Here is a 20,086-nt window from a genome sequence, read left to right on the forward strand (position 1 = left end):
GAAGAACTGGGATCTCACTCAAAATCCAGGGCTCTTTCCACTATAATCATGCTGGGTTTTTTTTTACAAAATATTTTGGGGCTTTCTTGGAAGACATATTGAAGTGGTTTGTCATTTTCTTCTCCGGCTCATTTTACAGATGAGGAAACTGAGACAAACAGCATTAAATGACTTGCCCAGGGTCCCATAGCTAGCAAATGTCTGAAGTCAGATTTGAACCCTGGAAGATGAGTCTTCATGACTCTAGGTCTAGCACTTTATCCAGGGCATCATCCACATACCCCACTGTGAACTATATATATATAAAGGGACACTAATCCTGAACTGAGCCCTGTCCTAGGAGTGCAGTCTTCTTTAAACTATGACTTCTTTCCCCAAATGCACCACTTGGAGGCATCAGTTCACTTTTCCTTAGCAAATCCAAAGCAGTCAGCAAAGCCCTGCTGGGCAGGTTTCCTCACCAAGGAGTTTCTAGGGATGAGAGAATGTTTGGCTCTCAGGCTGAATGTCGCTGAAGCCCTTCTCCTCCTTTGACACTTCGGGATATACAACTGGCCCACCAACTCATTGCCCTGTGGTCAAACTTTGCCAGATTTCTGGCCTTGGCAGTTCTGCATCATGAATCTAAGGACAACTGTGTGGCTTGATGCCAGTAGAAGCCCAGGGCAATTGGGGGTACTTGGGACCTTTCAGACGTTTGGCTCATTTGTTCTTCATTTCAGGTTGGGATGCCAGGGGGTGTCTCTGCAAACAGGAGCCAGACTCTGCCTTCCTCACTTGGTTTAAAGAACTTGAGTATTTACCTTGGGCTCAGTTAAAGGACCCACCCAAAGCCTCTGAACCAGGCCAAATGAGGTCGTTCCAGGAAGAGCCAACTGAGGTCTCTCCTTCAAGAATTCACTGCCTTCAGAGTCAATATGGTAGGGTGAAAAGACTTTTGAATGGGTTCAAAGACCTGGGTTCAAATCCTGACTCTGATCTTTTCTAATTGGGTAACTTTAAGGAAGTTCTTAGTCTCTCAGTCTTCTTTTCTCATAAGATGGGGAAACTACTACTTCTACTGCCTACCTCTCAGGATTATTTGAAGGAAGGAAATTACTAAACTCTATTAAGCCCTGTGCTAAGGGCTCTAAAAATATTATCTCATTAGATTCTCATAACAAACCAGGGAGGTAAGTGCTACTATTGTTATTATTTTATTGTTGAGGAAACTAAGGCAGACAAAGATTACTTAACCTGGGTCACACAGCTCATGTCTGAGGCTGAATTTGAACTCAGGTCTTCCTGGTTCCACCATGCTGCCTCCAATTACAAGAAGAAAATTATAAGTGAATCTAATTAAGGAAGAAATGATCTATTATTAAGCAACCCACAGCATGATGCTAGATGATCAGCAATCCTGAACATGTTCCTCCCACAGTATACATACTGAGAGAGAAAGGAGGGTAAGAGGAGGTGAAGATTAATTAAGAACAATAGACTCATAAGACTCTATTCAACAGGATGAACTCACTCTGTTCCTCTTTCCAGTCCTGTAAAGGGATCTTTCAATTCCCTAGACAAGCATAATTGAATTTAATTGTTTAGGGAGTCTGCCACAGAGCCTTTAAACAATCTTGGATCATGTCACTGGCTGGTCCAACAATCTGAGGTGGTTCCCTATTGCCTAATGAATTAGATTCATACTCTTCAGTCTGACATTCAAGGTGCTTTCAGCACTTGCAGCCTATATTTTCACTTCTACCCCCCCACACACACACTTTTCCCTTTTCCATATCTAAACAAGCTGGAAAACTTGTTGGTTCCAGAATATGATTGTTATTTCCTACTCTATATCTTTGCTTACATTCTCTCTGAGACCAGGCATATCTATCTATCCAAATAGACAGATAATGGCCTACCCAATATCCAGTCCTTTTCCTCTTTCAAAGTCTAACTCAAATGCATCTCTTCTGAGATCCTCCCATTCAAGCTGTTACTAATTCCTTCTTCTAAAGCTCTACACCCACTCCTATAACCTTTTTACTATATTCTGCCTTGTGATGAGGTATTTTTGTCTTTAGTTTTATTTCCTTCCAAGACTAAAAGCTCCATGAAGACAAGGATGGTGTCTTTTCTTTTTTTTGTCTCAACAAAGTTAATTAGGTGCCAGTCATGTATCAAGCATTCTGCTAAGCTCTGAGGTTACAAAGAAAGATAAAAAAAACAGTCCCTGCCCTGAAAGAGCTCACAGTCTATGGACAACCAATACCTACTCAGGATCACTTTGGGAATCTTCAGATTTAGGGCAGAGAGAAACATTAAAAGGTAATCTGAACTAATGTCATCATTTTACAGTGACCCACTTGTGCAACTAGGAGACTTCACCACGGCTAGGAAGCAGAAGTGGTGAGACTTGTAACCTTAATGTTGGCCTATCAACTAACTCATTTTCATTTACAAAGGACTTTCCTCCCTTCAAACTTCACAGGGTTCTCTGTTTTGCACTTTTAAGATGCATTTAGCCCCTGACATACTATTTTATCACTATTCCTTGAACACAATACTTCTCTCTCACATTTAAGTCTGTGGTCTTGCTGTTCCCCACATCTGGAATGCTCTCTCTCCTTACCTCTTCTTCCTAGTTTCCCTGGTCTCCTTCATGATTCAACTCAAATTTCTCCTTCTGCAGGAGGCCATTCTCTTTCAAATGCCACCTCTTCTATGGTCCTCCTTCCCAAGCCACTGAGTCCCCAGATACTGATGCCTTCTTTCAGATTATTTTCATCTATTCTGCAGATATCTTGTATAAAGCTATTTGTTTAAATGTTGTTTCCTCCATTAAACTGTATTCCATTTTTGTTTGTTTTTGTAAGTCTATGGGGTTAAATGACTTGTCCAAGATAATACAGTTAGCATCAAGTGTCTGAGGCCAGATTTGAACTCAGTTCTTCCTGACTCCAGGACTGGTGCTCTGTTCACTAGTTGCCCCAGATTATAACCTTCTTGGAGGCAGGGTCTGTGGTTTGCTTTTCTTTATAAATATAGTGCTTAGGATAGTGTCTGGCACAGTATCATAAATGCTTGTTGACTTACTGAGAGATAATTTATATAAAATGCTATCTAGAGACAGGGATAGAGACAGGACTGTGATTTTTATCAATGTAGGGAACTGCTGGGTGGGGAAATTCTATCCACCAATACAAATTTGCATCTTCTCTAAGCATTGGTGTCAAACTCAAAAAGAAATGGGGTGAAAGGGCAATTAAATCATACATAAGGAACAAGAATCAATGGGTATAAATTGTTAGAGGTAAGGGACAGGAATGATTCCAATGCAATATAGGTAAGAACTTTTCAACCATTAGAGTTGTTCAACAAGGAAAAAGGATATTTTGTGAGGTAGTGAAACTCTTTATTTATTGCTATTTAATAGATTTATCTTATACTCCCTATGGTCATGGGGAAAAGGAATCTGCACCAGCTGGGAAATCACACTACTTTATTTCCAAAGTTCCTTCCAATTCTAAGATTCCATCCATTTTATTTATTTATTTTTGTTTTTTTTTTTAGGTTTTTGCAAGCAAATGGGGTTAAGTGGCTTGCCCAAGGCCACACAGCTAGGTAATTATTAAGTGTCTGAGGTCAGATTTGAACCCAGGTACTCCTGACTCCAAGGCCGGTGCTTTATCCACTACGCCACCTAGCCACCCCGGATTCCATTCATTTTAACAAATTTCACTAAACAACTACCAGTCACAGGCATTGAGCTCCATTTGAGGGATTCAAAGATGAAATAAGACTATAAATCTTCAAGTAGATTATAATCAATAAGGGACAAAAGAAAGTTGTATAATGAATCCAAGAGTTGATCCATGAGAATGAACTCTCATAATAGAGTTGCAAGCCATCACACCTTCTTATTCTGTAAAGTCCTTATCCCTATCTTCCCATTCACCCTCTTTGGAGAATCTGCTCAACTATCTTCAGGCCTTCCTCCAACTCTTTAACATTCCATGGATATGTTTTTGGTGCTCAGACTGTCAGCTAGGAGACTGGCCACTAGATGATGAATTCTTTGGCAATGGTCCCCCATGAAACATACAGAAATGGTTATAACAAATGAGACTATGATAAGTTGCCGCAATTTTCCAAAATCTCAGTGATTCTAATAGTGTTTTACCTCCTTAAAAACTTTACCTCTATTTGTGAGCAGTAACAGATAAGCTAGCATTTTGGCCACACAGGCTCTTTTGGAAAAGACAGAATATAAACCAGCCTAGGAATGGAAAGCGCGTGGGACTGAAAATGCATGTGTACTGGCAGTCAAATCTCTCTGTTTTGGCTCTAGTTACATTTTTAATCTTCAGATAATTCATTACTTCTCTCCGTTTCAAATATGTTGATAGTATCCAGAGAGGGAGAATCATGAGCACTAGACAATGTGTTGAAATGCAGTTCTGTGTGAGTCAGATAGGTGTAATGGGAAGATCCTTAAATATCAGGATCCGCAGGTCCTGATCCCCGTTCTGCCCCTTCCTCCTAGTATGACTATGGACAAGCAACATTCCTTTCTAGGTCTTAGTTTTCCCATCGCATCAAATGATAGAGTTAGACTAAATATTCTACTAGGTTCTTTCCATCATGTGATTCTCATATCAAAGCTGACCCCAGATCAATGGCATAACAAACAATTTGTAGCTTTATAAATTGTTATCCTATTTTACTACCAGTAGCTAGTATTTATATAAAAACCTTAATGCTTTAAATATCTCATTTGAATCTTACAATAATCTTAGAAAGTAGGTGCTATGACTATCTCTATTTGACAGAGGAGGAAATGGAAACAGGCAACGATGAAGTGATTTGTCCAGAGTCATATAACTAGAAAGCATCTGAGGATAGATTTGAACTCAAGTCTTCATGACTTCAGGCCCAGTGATCTATCTAGTTTACTAGTAAACTGCCTCTAAGTAAAACACCAAAGCTTAATATGTACAATTCCCTTCTTGATTTCTGATACTAATATATAAAAGTCTAACTGAACTGAGCTCTTCAGCTCCTTGAAATAAAATTTCAAAAATATGTAAAATCCAACCACCCTCAGGAAATATAAATATTTTTTATTGACCATGAAACCAAAGCTAGTTAAACAAACATTCAAAGGAACTAGATTCTTTCTGGAACTAGATTCTTTCCAGTTAAGGATGAAGTTCCTTTTGGTATAAATGATAAGTTTTCTGTCCTGCAGGGACTGATCCTCCAGCTTTGGCCTTGATGGTTACACACAATTCCTCATCCTTCACCATCCTGTGCTAATCAAGTGAACATCTTCTTGACCATATGGGAGCAAGAAAAAGTTCCTTGTATAATCATGTCTCCTTTTGGGGGCCCATTATCCTCATCTGTAAAATGGAAAGCTATATTAAATTTCCTTTCTGACATTTTCAAATATGACCTTTAATAATAATAATAATAATAATAATAATAATAATAATAATAATAATAGATATTCATATTTTACTTTATGGTCTGCAAAGCACTTCAAGTACATTGTTTTAATTCAGTTTCAACAAGTCTCTGAGAAAAAGTATTAGTGGTATTGTTATTTCCATTTTACCTCTAGTATTTCTAAAGATTAGGATTTGAACTCAGATCTCTGCTAATTTCATTTCAGCATTTTCCTCAATACATTTTTGTTGCCTCTCACATCCAGAACCTCTTAATGGATATTACAAGCAAATTTTGAGTTTCTTTGGTCCTCTAATCTTCATCAATCCCAAATTTCAATCTCTAGGAGTTCTCTTTACTGCACTCTAAGATTCTTGTACTTTCATCTTGCTCTCTGTAGAACAACTCACAAAGGTAATTATTTAGCATTGTAGCTCTAGCTAAAGCCTGCTTTCCTCATGAGGACTTTGAGTGGGGGCTTAGTCAATTGCAGGCACCAGTGCTATAGTCAGAGGTGGTTGTTGTTCAATCAAATCAGTGGTGTCCAACTCTTTGGGAACCCATTTGGGGTTTTATTGGCAAAGATACTGAAGTGGTTTGCCATTTCCTTTTCCAGCTCACTTTTACAGATGAGGAAATTAAGCCAAAGAAAGTTAAGTGACATGCTTTCAATCAAACAGCTTGTGTCTGAGGGCCATTTGAAAAAATGTGAGTTTTCCTGACTCCAAGCCCAGCACTCTGTCCACTTTGCTACCTAGCTGCCCTTTTTGAGTTCAAATCTTGATTCTGACTCACTATCCATGTGACCTTGGGCAAATCACACACATATCTGTAAAATGAGAAGGTCTTTGAAATCTGTTCCAGTGTTCATCTATGGTTCTATGTCTATTTCAGAGATAATAACAACGAAAAAGGTAAAAATGTTTCCTCTTAGAGAGGATCAAGGATAAAGAAGAAGGAGGTGTGAGATTGTACATGAGCAATGGATAGAACCCTACAAGTAGTAGTCGTCGTCGTCGTCGTCGTCGTCGTCGTCGTAGTAGTAGTAGTAGTAGTAGTAGATGACTATCTAGTGAGATGAGGACAGAAACTAGCCTATTCCACACAGTTAACATGTATATAGCATTTACATATATTAACTCATTTGATCCTTAAAATACTCCATTCCTAATGATATGTTCACTAGTCTGTCTCATCTTTGTCCATCATCCTCATCCTCATCTCCCTTCACCAGAACTCTGTCCTTTGGTCTTCCAGGTCTCTCTCCCTACCCCCCACCCCAGGCCCTACAATGGAACCTAGGACTCTATCCTAGAACCAAATGGACTCTGAAGGGTGAGTTTTTTGTCTTGACTTGCCCAGATTCAGACTTCTTCTTCATAACTAGCCTTCCTTTCTGCTTTCTAGATCTTCTTTACATGTTAATCTAACTTCATTAAAACATAAGCCCTGTTTTTGTTTTGACTATACAAATTTGTTACAGAGGTTTCTATAGTGAGTTGCTGTAGCCTGCTAACTTAATGACCAGATGTATTTTCATATGAAGACAACTGGTCATTTCTCCAACCCCAACCCTCTTCCAAAGAAACTAAGTATTTACTAAACCAGTGTTGCATATTACTACTATACCAGTGATGCATATCTTTGATGTGTTTTAGGGCAGAATAAACCTCTTTTTAACTATTCAATGACTTATAAATGCTCATTTCATTCCAAAATTGAACCTAAGAGAATTCTGGCATTAGAGATGACTCCAATATATTCCCAGCTCCTCTGTAGTATCTGGACAGCAGCAAGTATTTAGCAAATGTTTATTGAATTAAATTGAATTGATTTGAATACAATTGATTTGTATTGAACTTTCCAGGGATTAAACTCAAGAGCCCTAAGAGAAAGAAATTATTTTGAAACAACTTCATCTTTACATGGTCAAGGCATAATTATGACCTAAGAAAATAATCTGAAATTAATGAATTCCACTTTGGACTGCAGCTTTCATTTTCCCCCAGATCATGTGGTTGTCCCAAGGATGAGTGTTAGGGCTGACACCATTTCCCTTCTATTTATTACATGGATCAAAGAGTTCTCAAAACTTTAGGTGTTTAGGAGTTCTCCAACCTCTGAATTAATCATTTGTTAGTCTCTTGCTTGTGTAACTAATTGCTTTCTCATATTGCAAACTAAGTAGTATTTACCCATTCTCCAGAGATTGAATTGCTCCACTCTGGCCAGTTCTCAAGATGTCTGAGTCTCCCAGGATCACTCAGCATGAAGTATCACACAACTCAAATATTACTATTAATGTTTATTAGCCAATGATCATGATTACAATTGTTATTATTAACAATTACTATTAATAAGATCTCATTTATAAACTAATTAACAGTTTACAAATCTCTTTACAAAGATGATCTCATTTACCACTTTCTGAACTGCAATTTCCCTTATAAATTTAAGACTCTAAGGTTTCTCTTAGCTCTAAAAGCTAAACCCCCATGAACTATGATCCTCTCAAAAACTTTGTCAATTAAGTAGTGAAAGTTCTACGAGTATTATTTTTCCCTCCCTCCCTCCCTTCCTTCCTTCCTTCTTTCTATGCTTCTTTCTTTCCTTTCTCTTCCTTTCTTTCTTCCTTGCTCTTTTTTCTTTCTTTTTTTTTCTCCCTCTTCCTCTTCCTCTCCTTCTATTTCCTTCTTCTCTCTGACTCTCTGGAGAGAATCAGGCCTATAATTTCATAAGGGTATGGAACTCTTGGAATGAATATGCTCTCCACCAAGAGATGAAAAACTCTCCTGTAATGAAGTTGTGAAGAGGCACCAAGAAGTCACATGGCTTCGCCCTTGGCACCCAGTTACCATATATCAGAGTAAGAATTTAAATCCAGGTTTTTAATCTAACAAGGTTAGGCCTCCTGACACTATATGTCACATCTGTTTTTCAGCCTTAGTTTACCCTGTTTATATCATTTTTTATGTACAGTTGTCTCCTCAATACATGTTGTCTCCTCAATTAGACTGAACTTTTGGAGATATAGGGACTTTTATTGGTGGTGGTAGGAGTGCAGTTAGCACAGAATTGGCACATAGTAAGCTCTTAATAATACTTGTTCTTGGTGTTGACTTTACAAATGAGGAAAGCAAAGTTCAGAGAAATGAAATGACCAAAGTCACAAAACTAATGAGAAGCAGAGCAGAGATACAAGCCAAATCTTCTGAATCTGAGTCCAATGTTGTTTCTACAACCCTATGCTTCCTCTCTAATATTCCTGGAGGCTTTCCTTTTTCAAGAAATTGGAACAAGGTTTATTAAGATTGTTTGTAAACTCTTTAGTTGGTCCAGATTGATTTCTAGATTTAAAAAAAAAGTCTGAGGGTTTTTTCCCCAAAATTTATTTAATAAGCATATTAAACATAATTAAGCCTGTCCTAGTTCTTAATGTGGCACCGTGGTCAGAGTGCTTGGCCTGGAGTCAGGAAGACCCAAATTCAAACCTAACCTCAGAAACTTGCAAGCTGTGTGATCCTTGGCAAGTCTTTTAACCTGTATTTGCCTCAGTTTCTTCATCTGTAAAATAGGGATAATAATAAACTTACCTCCCAGAATTGTAGTGAAGATCAAATGAGATAATTTTAAAGTGCTTAAGAGAGCCTTATACATAGTAGGGGCTATATAATTGTTTCCTTCTTTAGATTCACTCAAAATGTCTTTGAGATAGATCCAACAGCAGATAGGACAGAGAGATGATATCTATTTCCTATTCCCAGTTTTTGAGTCTTTCTTTCTTCCTTTCTGCATTTTTTTTCATTTTTCATGAACAAAACATCATGCATCCTTAAGAATTCAACAAATAATTCATAGTAGAACCAGAACATTATCATAGACCAAAGTGTCACCCTAAATCATCCAAACATAATCCTGACCTACAAAAATTCAAGAACATTTTTAATAGATGTTGTCATGATAAACACTAGTAGCATTCAAATTTTTTTGGAATGAAAGGCTCTCAAAACATAGAGACCTAGGAAGAGAAATCAAAATGTGGGAATATGGAGTAGATATCATTTCACTGAACTGAGTACAGTTTAAGTAATCTCAAAATATCTAAAAAAAACTTTAGGTGAACATAAAGAAGTGCCCCCTCGTGGATCAAGTATGTTACTAAGAGGTTATAAATATTAAATACATAGCTAGCTAAAAGATAAACACTTTTATTCAATTATAAAAACCAAATCATTTTACCTTCCTTCACAATAGTCTGCCAACCATTAAACATGAAAGAAAGATAACAGAATGGGGCATTTTCTGAACTCTAAAAAGAAACATGAGAAAGAACAAGAAAAAAAAAGAATAGCAGATACATTGAACAATTTTTTATAGTTTTAGTTTTCGAAGTTTAGTTGCATTGTCTCTTTTATTCCCTATAAAATATCATGAAGTAGGTGGTTATTGTTAAACCTATTTTTACAGATGAGAAAATCAAGGTACACAGAGGTTAAGTGCATTTCCCAAGATACCTAAGCTTATCATTTGCAGAATTGGGATTTAAATTTTAGGTCTTCTGACTCTAAATCCAGTATTCTTTCTACTATACTATATCATTTCTCCTTTACAACTTTAATTGGATCTTGTACTTTTCCTAGGTACTTAACATATTCTAATTTGTATTACAGGTATCCATATGATGTCAAAGAAAGCAAGAGTTGTGTACTATTAATCAGTGTATTTCTCAGAACTTAGCATGTCATATTTATTGACTTGCTTTTGTTATTAAATGCGTATAATAATATCACCTCACTTTTTTTACAAAGGATATAAACAGTTTTAGGGGGTTTTTGAGTCTTGAAATCCTAGAATAGGAAACATTTTTGAGTATTTCTGACTCAGCAGGAGGGGGGAGGGGAGAAGAGGAGGTAAGATGCACTAAGGCTTGAAAGATAACTTAATGAAATAGAAATACAATAACTGGAGTAGTAAATAGAAGGTATTAATTTCATTCCCAAGTTTTGTATTTCTTTTACTTTTGCTCCAAATGGTATATTTTCTTATAGTAAAAATGCAGGTAATTAATATTTATTTACCAATCATGATGCTCTTTATGAGAAGTTATACATTTCCAGAAATAGCATCTTGTTGCTTATCTCTAATTTATCTATAACAATCAATTTGTTGGCAGCTGTCTAATTTGTAGACACATGGCAAAAGGATGTCAAACTCAAAAGCAAATCATTGTACCAATTCAGTTCTTTTTCAGCACCTCTCCACTAATCTTGTGTTTAGAATTAGAATGATTCTTACCAACCAGGCAATCTAACTCTTTTATTTTATAGATGGAAGACTGAGGCCTAGAAAAATAATGTGCTTTCCCTAAGGTCAGAGGAATAATAAATAGCAGAGCTGGGATTTGAAACTTGTTCTTTTGCCTTTAAATTCTGTACACTTTCTACTCTGCCATATCTGTTCATATCAGCAATTAATTAATCTTCAGAGATTAGTTTTAGATAGAGAACATCAAAATCTAATGAACTGAATTCTTTGCTTTCAGAAATCTGATTCAGTAGGACTGCTTGTGATGAAACAGCAGATTGTTGGGGATTCTACTTAAGCACACTCTTGTTTGTGACACTCTCATGTGTCTAAACTCATACCTTCAGAATGTGGAGGAAGGAAGCCCCCCTCAGTGTCTCAGGTTTGACAGAGTCCACTAAACTATATATGGATATAATTTAGCTTTGCTAAGTATAGGAAAGTGGAGTTTAATCCAGAGTGGACTAGTTTCTGCCCAAAGTTCAACAGTAACATCCTGGAAAAGATACATCAGCTGGGGTAGCCTTTTAGAGAATCTTTAAGTTGAAAGGGTTCCAGAGATCACTGACTCTAGTCCATAACTGAATAGAAATTACCCTCTACTAGTCACCTCATCTAGACATGAATTGAAGGCTTGTGGTATTGGTGAACTTAACTAAATCACCTCATTCCCCACTGGGATATACCAGGCTGTCAGGCTCCTTTGCCTGATATCACTTGCTGATGCTTGCCTGGCATTGATAACACTCTGAGGTGCCTTGCTTATAAAGGAAGAAGAAAAATCAATTCAAAGGCCAAGAAATCCAACATTCAGTCTGTGACCAATAGTCCTGTTTCCTATCAAATCAGACCATGGGGTGGAATGGTTCTGGAAAAGGCAAGTGAGAAGGATGCCTTTGCATAACATACCTCTCTATAATAAACAATGTGCAAATCATGCCACCATTTATTTGGTTGGTATGGTCTTCTTTGAATTGAAGGCCAACTATTACTATTTGGGGGGATATCTGATGTACAAAATTTCTATCAATCTTACAGTGGCTCTTGGAGGGAGGAAGGGAGGGAAAGGACAGACCTCTTAAGCCCCATTCTATTGTGGAGACAAGACTGTCCAGGAGCAATTAACAACATCAAGAGCCAAATGTGGACATTCTGCCTCTCAGTGATATGCCTGGTCCATGAGAGGACACTGACTAGAAATCAATTTGAAGATTTTTTTCCCTCTGAAGAATAAAGATATTTTTATTTCCCAAGCTGCTTGGCTTCTGTGGCATGTTTATCATGTATATGGTAGTAAACAGTGAACTCTGTAAACTTGTTCTGAATGTAGGGATACTAAGAGTTACCTGGCAGTTCAATCTAATTTTTCCAAAATAGATTCAAATAATGTGTATTTCCACATCTGTTCATCACACTGCTGTCAGGCTAACTTCCCAGTGGAGAAAAGTATCTGGGTCAGGAACTCAGAAGGAAAATTCATACACAAGTGGGCAAATGAGAAGCCAAACATGCCTGCCCACCAGACTTTCTGTGTATGAAAACAAAATACAGCTGAGAAGAGTGCCTTGCCTGGGTGAGCATTAGCAACATTTGCTGAATGAAACACTGAGTGAATGAATAAATGATCAGTTAAATTCACTGTCCATCCATAGCCAAAGCTTTGTAGATGACACAAACATATGGGCAACAGTCATAGAATTATAGAATTAGTTAGAAGGTTAAAATATAGAACACAAAATGTTGATGCTAAGGGAATCTGGTAACATCTAAGACAAAATGTTAAGAAGCATAAGGAATTTTATAGCAAAAAACACAGAAAGTCAACTAGAAAGAACTGCAGGGGAAATCTAAGATGTTATACTTGCAATGGCTTTTGGAACACAAGATAAAGAGAGCTGAAGAGGAAAGGAAGGTAGGAACCTAGAATGTCAGTGCTATAAGGGTCCTTGGAGCTGAGAGAGTAGAGTTGGAAGGGGTCTCAGAAAATAGAATCAAGAATATTAGACCTGGAAGGAACATAGAATGTTAGAAATGAAAAAGACCTCTGAGGTCCTCTAGTACAAGTCCCTTGTTTTAAAAAAAGGAAAATTAAGGCTAAGAGGGGAAGCTACATATTCCAATCCATGTAACTATGGTGGGAATGAAATAGCCCTAGATTTGGATCCCAATTCCCAATCCCAATTCCATTATTAGTCCTTGTGGGACCTTAAGAAAAAATCAGTTCAGATGTCAAAAGGTCTATAAAACTACATACCACCACTAGGCATGAACCCAAAGAGATTAAAAGAAAAGAATCCATATGTATAAACATATTTATATCAGCTCTTTTCATGATGGCAAAGAATTGGAAATTGTAGGGCTACCCATCAATTTAGGAATGGCTGATTAAGTTGCAGTATATGAGTGTGATGGAACAGTGTTAGACTGTAAGAAATAACAAGTGGGATTCTCCCAGAAAAATCTGGAAAGACTTACATAAACTGATGCAAAGTAAAATGAACAGAACCAGGAAAATATTGTACACAATAACAGCATCACTGTACAATGATCAGCTATGAATGACTTATCTATTCTCAGCAATATACTAAATCAAGACAGTTCCAAAGGACTTATGATGACAAATCCATCTTCATAGAAAGAACTGATGGAGTCTCATTGTAGATCAAAGCATACTTTTTTACTTTCTTTTTTGTCTATGTTTTCTTTTACAAAATGACTAATATGGAAATATGTTTTCTATGACTGAACAATCAAATTGCTTGCCTTCTTACTGACAGGAGGAAGGGAGAGACTTTGGAACTCAAAATTTAAAAAAATCCAAATGTTAAAAATAGTTTTTACATTGCAATTGGAAAAAATAAAATAATAAATAAATTTAAGAAAATCCTTGGGGGGGGGGGAAAGAAAAATCATAGAGGTTGAATTCTTGTTCTACATCTCTGATCTCATGATGAAGTCTTTGGGGGTAAAAATACATGGCTCATTTCTGATTTGATACTGCCTTTGAAATAAGTGGTGTGCATCCTTTCTCTAATCTTTATTTCCCCTATAACCCCCAAGTAGTTAATCTGAGCCTTCAAACCAACCTTAAAGGCATTTATCTTTCAATTGAGAAATCCAGGTGACATAATGGCTAGAATGCTGGGTCTGGAGCAGAAAGGCTTGAGTTCAAATGCCACTTCAGACACTTATAAAATGTATGGTTTGGGGCAAGACAATTAACCTATGTTAGCTTCAATTTCACAAATTGAAAAATGATGATAATAATAGCACCTACCACTCATTGTTGTGAGGATCAAATAAGATAATATTTATAAAACATCTGGCAAATAGAAAGTTTTAGATAAATGCTAACTATATTATCTATCAATAGGCATGAATTTTGAGATTTGAAGTATTTTGTCATTAAACTTCATGATGATTTAACAAGTTTCCATGACATAACTAATAGTCCCAATATGTTGGTTTTGCTAGAACCTCAAAGTAGTCTGAAAGCATCATCTCATTTGTCTTCACAAAATTCTCAGGAAGAAGGTAAGGAGTCACTAATAGCATAGCCCTTTTTAGGAGTTTCAGTATTCTGTGATGGTTGGAAAGAACTCTGTCCTAGGAAATCAGAAATCCCAGGTTCTATTCTCATCTCTGTTTATTGGCTAACCATTTTTCTTTTTTTTTCTTATTCTCATTTCCCTCATCTCTAAAATGAGGTTAAGAAGTCTGTTCAGTTTATTTCACTAGCCTGTTGGGAGGACCTAATTGGATAATAGATGGGAAAATGTGCTACCCATTATTACAATTTCACAAAAAAGAGAGCTAAAAGTCAGGGAAGAAAGTGATATTTGTCTTGGGTCATACAGTTCCTCAAGTCCTCCAGGGCTCCTGATTCTTGTCTCACTGGTCTTTTCTCATTTTCTACAGTTGAGCTCATCACCAGGCTAATTCCCCAAGTGGAAACCAAATCCAAATAGGACTGTACATTCACCAATGTAAGAAAAAAAATCCATAGACAAAAGCAGGATAAACCAAATTCTGAAAACAAGGTATGTCCTCCTTTACAACATCCTAGTCTTAGATTTAACTAATCTTACCAAAGACTTAAACCAAGTCGCCATGGGATGTCAATTGCTCATATTTTTATAGACTATTAGGGGTTTTTTTAGATTTTTGCAAGGCAATGGGGTTAAGTGGCTTGCCCAAGGCCACACAGCTAGGTAATTATTAAGTGTCTGAGACCGGATTTGAACCCAGGTACTCCTGACTCCAGGGCCTGTGCTTTATCCACTATGCCACCTAGCTGGCCCGACCATTAGGGTTTATAAAGCATTTTCCTCACAACCATCCTTTGATTAAGGTAATCTTATTACCTTATATTCTACTGAGAAGGTGGGAGGTGGGAACTGAGGCTGATTGAGGTGAAGTGATCTGCTAAGGACTGTTCATTGAAATATACCATAAAGGTTCCTTAGAATTAGAATTCAGCTTGAGAGTCACCTTCCAACTCAGACACCTCATAAACTCACAGAACCTTTCCTTTAGTGCACAAAACCTGACCAGGTACATCTTAAATAGAAAGAAAGACATCTTCTCTAGAGGAACAGTCATTGCTAAAGATTTAAACCAAGCATCAACCTAAAGGTATCTTAATTAAAGACTTGGCATATAACTTAGGAGAATGGCATTTAGCTTCCTCAATGAATTAAGAGTTGAGGATTAGCAGATCTTCTAGTTCAGGAACTTGGTGATCTCTCCTGCCCCCTTAGCCCCCCTTTTCCATCACTGGAATAGTTTTGTACTCTTGTCAACCATATTAGCCCATTTTCCCATATCCCCATTTTTCCAGATGTTAAGCAGCTGTTCCCTAAATACATAGATTACTGACTAAGCACTCAGGGCTGTCAAGCAAACTATACTGGCACAACTGCTGTCAAATTTTACAGGTCCTACTGAGGTCACTGTTTAGATGTGAGATTTTTGTTTCTTCCAAATAAAATTATTTATGGTTGAACTGACAGGTTTTTCATCTGCCTCAGCACAGGCTGTGTTGATACCTAATAGGTTTATCCATCTTGTCATTGGCACTCAACTTCCTTACTTTCTTTATCCCATCTTTCTACTTTCTATAACCTCCCTCTCATTTTCTGTGTTCCTTTCCTTCAGATTTCTTCATCTCTTTACTCCTCTAGCTCTCACTGCCCCTTTCAATTTGGTGACCCTCTGTTTCTTACTTTCTGTCATCCATATCCCTTGTCTGAATTCTTCCCCTTATCTCTTTCTCCCCCCCCACCCCAACACACACACTTGCATGAGTCTCTTTCTCTTTTCTTGTACACCTCTGCTTCTCTCCCTCTTGGAGTCCTCTAATTTTGTCTCATTTGCCTCTCCCTTTCTTCGTTCTTCTCCTCCTCCTCCTCATTTTGAGTGTTCCCTCTCTGTATCCTTGGATGTCCAGGACATTGTGTTACCTCTTGGACTGTGGCCCTGCTCACAGTTTTAGTTTCCTCACAAGTAAAATAAAGGAATTGTATTTAATGAGCTCTGAAACCTTTTCCGTTTTTACCTAAATGCATAAGACTGAGATCACTTCTTTTTGCAGTCAAAGGAACAGGATTTAGGTCTTGACTTTGCTATTTCATAATTGGGTGACCTTTGCTTTATTTATTGGGTGACATTGCTAGATGACTGTTGAAAAAAGAGGATCATGGAACTATGTAGATTTAGACCTAGAAAGGACCCTAAAGGCCATATAGTCCAATTTCCTTATTTCACAGTTGAAGAAAGTGAGGCACAGGAACTGGACAGAGGTGACTTATCCAGAGTCTTATAGCTAGTTAAGTGTCTGAGGGGAGATTTGAATCCAGGGTTTCCTAACTTCAAGTTCAGTATCCTATATTATACTATTTTTCTATTTAAAAAATTAAAAGATTATATTGACTAACATTTAAGATTCCTTCAAGTACTCAGTTCTATGATTTCTCCCTGACAAGGGTCACATTGTCTTGGCATAGCTGATCTCATTTAATATTAGCAATGAGACTGAACTAATAACACTAAGGTACTAGTGATTTACACATATTAGATCTGACTATATGGTGTATTTGCAATTTAAGAAGAGAAGGCTTAATTCAAATGAGTTGTTCATTGGAAGAATTCTAGGTAAATTCGGGCAAGATAAAATAGACATTTAAAAAAATAAATTGGCAATCTTTTTAGCCTAATGTACAACCTAACAAGTTTAATTATAAGAAGAAGGAGATGATTTCTCTTCATTTGTCAAGTAAGGGACTTTGTCTTAAGATTCCATTCAATTCCATTGTTTACACCAAGAATTTCCAGAGATCTATAAAGTCATATCAAAGAAATGGTCTCAAATTCTCTCATTTCCTCTTCATTTTGTTGTCATTTACCCTTTACTCTGTGTGACCTTTTTACTGGTCAATTTTTCATGTAACTGCTGTGGCTCACTTCATGGTACTACTGATATATGAATTTCTGCCTTCAGAAGAAAAGGTTAACTGAACAACCAAGTCTTTGTGTGGAATTGGAGCCATTTAATCATTTAATATATACCAAAACTGTCAATAATAGCATTTTTATAATGCTTTAAGGCTTGTAAGGTGCTTTACAAACCTTTAGCTCATTTTATCACAATGAGACTTCTATTTGAAAAGGATTCTCTTTCAAAATGGCAGGGATGCTTATTGAAGTGTAATGTATAATAGTTCTTTCAGTTGTCATGTTGCAAGTTAATTAGCTTTTTTAAAGTAGATTATAATACTTAATTGGTTTATTCTAAACCTTTTTGTTGTTCCAGTCCCTCTGGAAGTTTGGGGAAATTCTATAGACTACTCAGAATAATGTTTTATTTTTAAAAAACATTGTATATGTAGCATAAAATACATGATTTCATAGAAAATCAGTTATATTTAAAAAAATTATCAAGATGGATGTAGGTTTTTATACATATATATGCATAAATATGCGTGTGTGCGTGCGTCCATGTGTGTGTGTGTGTGTGTGTGTGTGTGTGTGTGTGAACCTCTGGTTAAGAAACTCTGTAAAAACATGATTTGTTTATGGGTTATTTTTTACCTTTTGTAACTTTTGCCAAGAAATGTTAAGGATTTTGTACCTAATGCCATAATAATGAGTTTTTTTCCCAGGGTTATTCTTGGGATAAATATTAACACCTCTAGAATTTTAAAAAAGCAATGAATTAAAAATGCAAATAATGGGGATAGTTTTAGGCAAGTTATATTTCACAGCACTATCTGCTAGCAAAGGACAAATTTTATCCTGGAACATGCAGTTGCAAGAAGCATATATACTCTACCTGTTTCTAGTTCTTCTCCTCTATTCCTTCTTCACAACAAGTCAATAAGTCAAGTCCATAGGAATTTATTAAGGACTTATTATATACTAAGTTAAAACCATTACTCCAGAATCTTCATAGGTACTCGTGATCATGCTTTTTTTATCTCTACTTTGAAATATTGAGTTATTTCTCCCTGTCTAGTGAAGAAAGTTTAGAAACTTGTGTTGGACTCTTATGGTTTTCTACAAGCTGTCTTCTAAGTATTGTCTAACCTTATCTCACATTTCTCCCCTTCACTATAACCACATTCTTCTTAGCTGCTGTTCATTCTTCTTATACTGCCCTATCCTGCCTCTGGGATCCATACTACAAATAGATTTCTCCCTTTGAAGATTAACTTAAATGCTACCTTCTCCATGAAACCTTCCCTAATATGTTTTTACCCAAGATAAAATTGATCTCTCTTCTCAAATTGTTTATAGCAATTTTCATGGAGTTTTCCTGTGCTCTTAATTTCACACTTTTTTTTCTTCATCACAATTAATTGTATACTTTCCTTATTTTATTTTATTAGATTATAATGTCCTTAAGAGTAGGAACTGTAGCATCTCTGCATTTCCCCCACTTAGTACTGAGCACAGAGGCTTATACATAGTATGTAACAATTAAGGAAAGGAAAAGAAAGGAGGAGAGAGAAGAAGGAGAAGGGATAAAGAAAAGAAAAGGAGGAGGAAGAAATGAGAAGGCAAGGCAAGAAATGGGAAGTTTAAGGACACTGGAAATCTGGGGAAGCCCCAGTGGCAGCCAATATAGGAATGATAAGGTGTTTCCATTTTCCCCCTTTCAAGTCACTTACAATGTTCATGAGGGTGAGAAGGTATTTCTGGACATGTTCTTTCCCATGAAACTGAACCACAGAGTCATCAACACCCAGGAGAACCTCAATGTTGTAGTCATCATCAGTAGCATGCCTTCGAGACCTCCTTCTTGAGCCATTGATTCGGTCTTCAACAAGGTCAAGCATACTGCTGAGGTTATCCAGGCCACTCAGGTCTGCCCCTGGAATTAAAACAAACACAGATCATCAACAGGAGCGATGTTATGGGGTACAGTGGATATTGATAGGCTAGTTCAACTAAATTATCCAGTCAAGAAATGCAGAAGATTTCTAAACTAAAGGCTACTCCTTGGTGGGTTTTGGCATCCTCCAAAGGAGACTTTTTTTTTTTTTTTTAGTTTTTGCAAGGCAATGGGGTTAAGGTTAAGTGGCTTGCCCAAGGCCACACAGCTAGGTAATTATTAAGTGTCAGATTTGAACCCAGGTACTCCTGACTCCAGGGCTGGTGCTTTATCCACTGCACCACCTAGCCACCCCAGGAGATTATTTTTTAATAGCTAACATTGCCGACTTCGAAATTCCTCACTTAGTTTCTTGCTCATTTTTTATTTATTTATTTATTTATTTATTTAGGTTTTTGCAAGGCAATGGGGTTAAGTGGCTTGCCTAAGGCCACACAGCTAGGTAATTAAGTGTCTGAGGCTGGATTTGAACTCAGGTACTCCTGACTCCAAGGCTGGTGCTCTATCCACTGCGCCACCTAGCCACCCCTCTTGCTTATTTCTGACTGTACAAAGTAGGACTGTAGTCTGGTAGGTGCAGTCAGAAATGGAGATAATATCCATACACTGGTCAAAAGTGACTAGTAATATCTGCTGCTGATGAACCCAGGGAATATTTTAAAATAGAAAATATTCTTCCCCTGTGAGCATGGTGAAGTGTTAGAAAGGGGAGTAAGGATTCAAAGAATAAATAATAAAATTCTTAGACTGTCAACCAACATTAAATTAACTTTAGGGTCTTTTACTATGCAATCTCTGTCCAGACAACAGAGGAATCAAATCATAACCATATTGTTATATTTTGTTAGAAATGAAAATCAAAGAAATCAAGATAGTGAAAGGACAGTATACAAGTTTTCAAAGGAGTCAAAAAAGAAGATTGTCTTTGTTTCATGAAACAACACAATGGTAAGAAGAAAT

At 37.0% G+C, this 20,086-nt stretch overlaps 1 protein-coding gene across 1 annotated transcript in view; it reads right to left on the minus strand.

The window, feature by feature from the left end:
• The window catches only part of ADAMTS2 (ADAM metallopeptidase with thrombospondin type 1 motif 2), a 478,959-nt gene that overhangs the window by 146,191 nt on the left and 312,682 nt on the right, over positions 1-20,086 (minus strand). The window contains exon 4 of the mRNA XM_074212594.1: positions 18,903-19,105. Coding sequence (XP_074068695.1) covers positions 18,903-19,105 — 203 coding nt within the window. The remainder of the gene's footprint in view (positions 1-18,902; positions 19,106-20,086) is intronic.

This window comes from Macrotis lagotis, chromosome 1 (assembly GCF_037893015.1).
Source record: "Macrotis lagotis isolate mMagLag1 chromosome 1, bilby.v1.9.chrom.fasta, whole genome shotgun sequence".
NCBI lineage: Eukaryota > Metazoa > Chordata > Mammalia > Peramelemorphia > Peramelidae > Macrotis > Macrotis lagotis.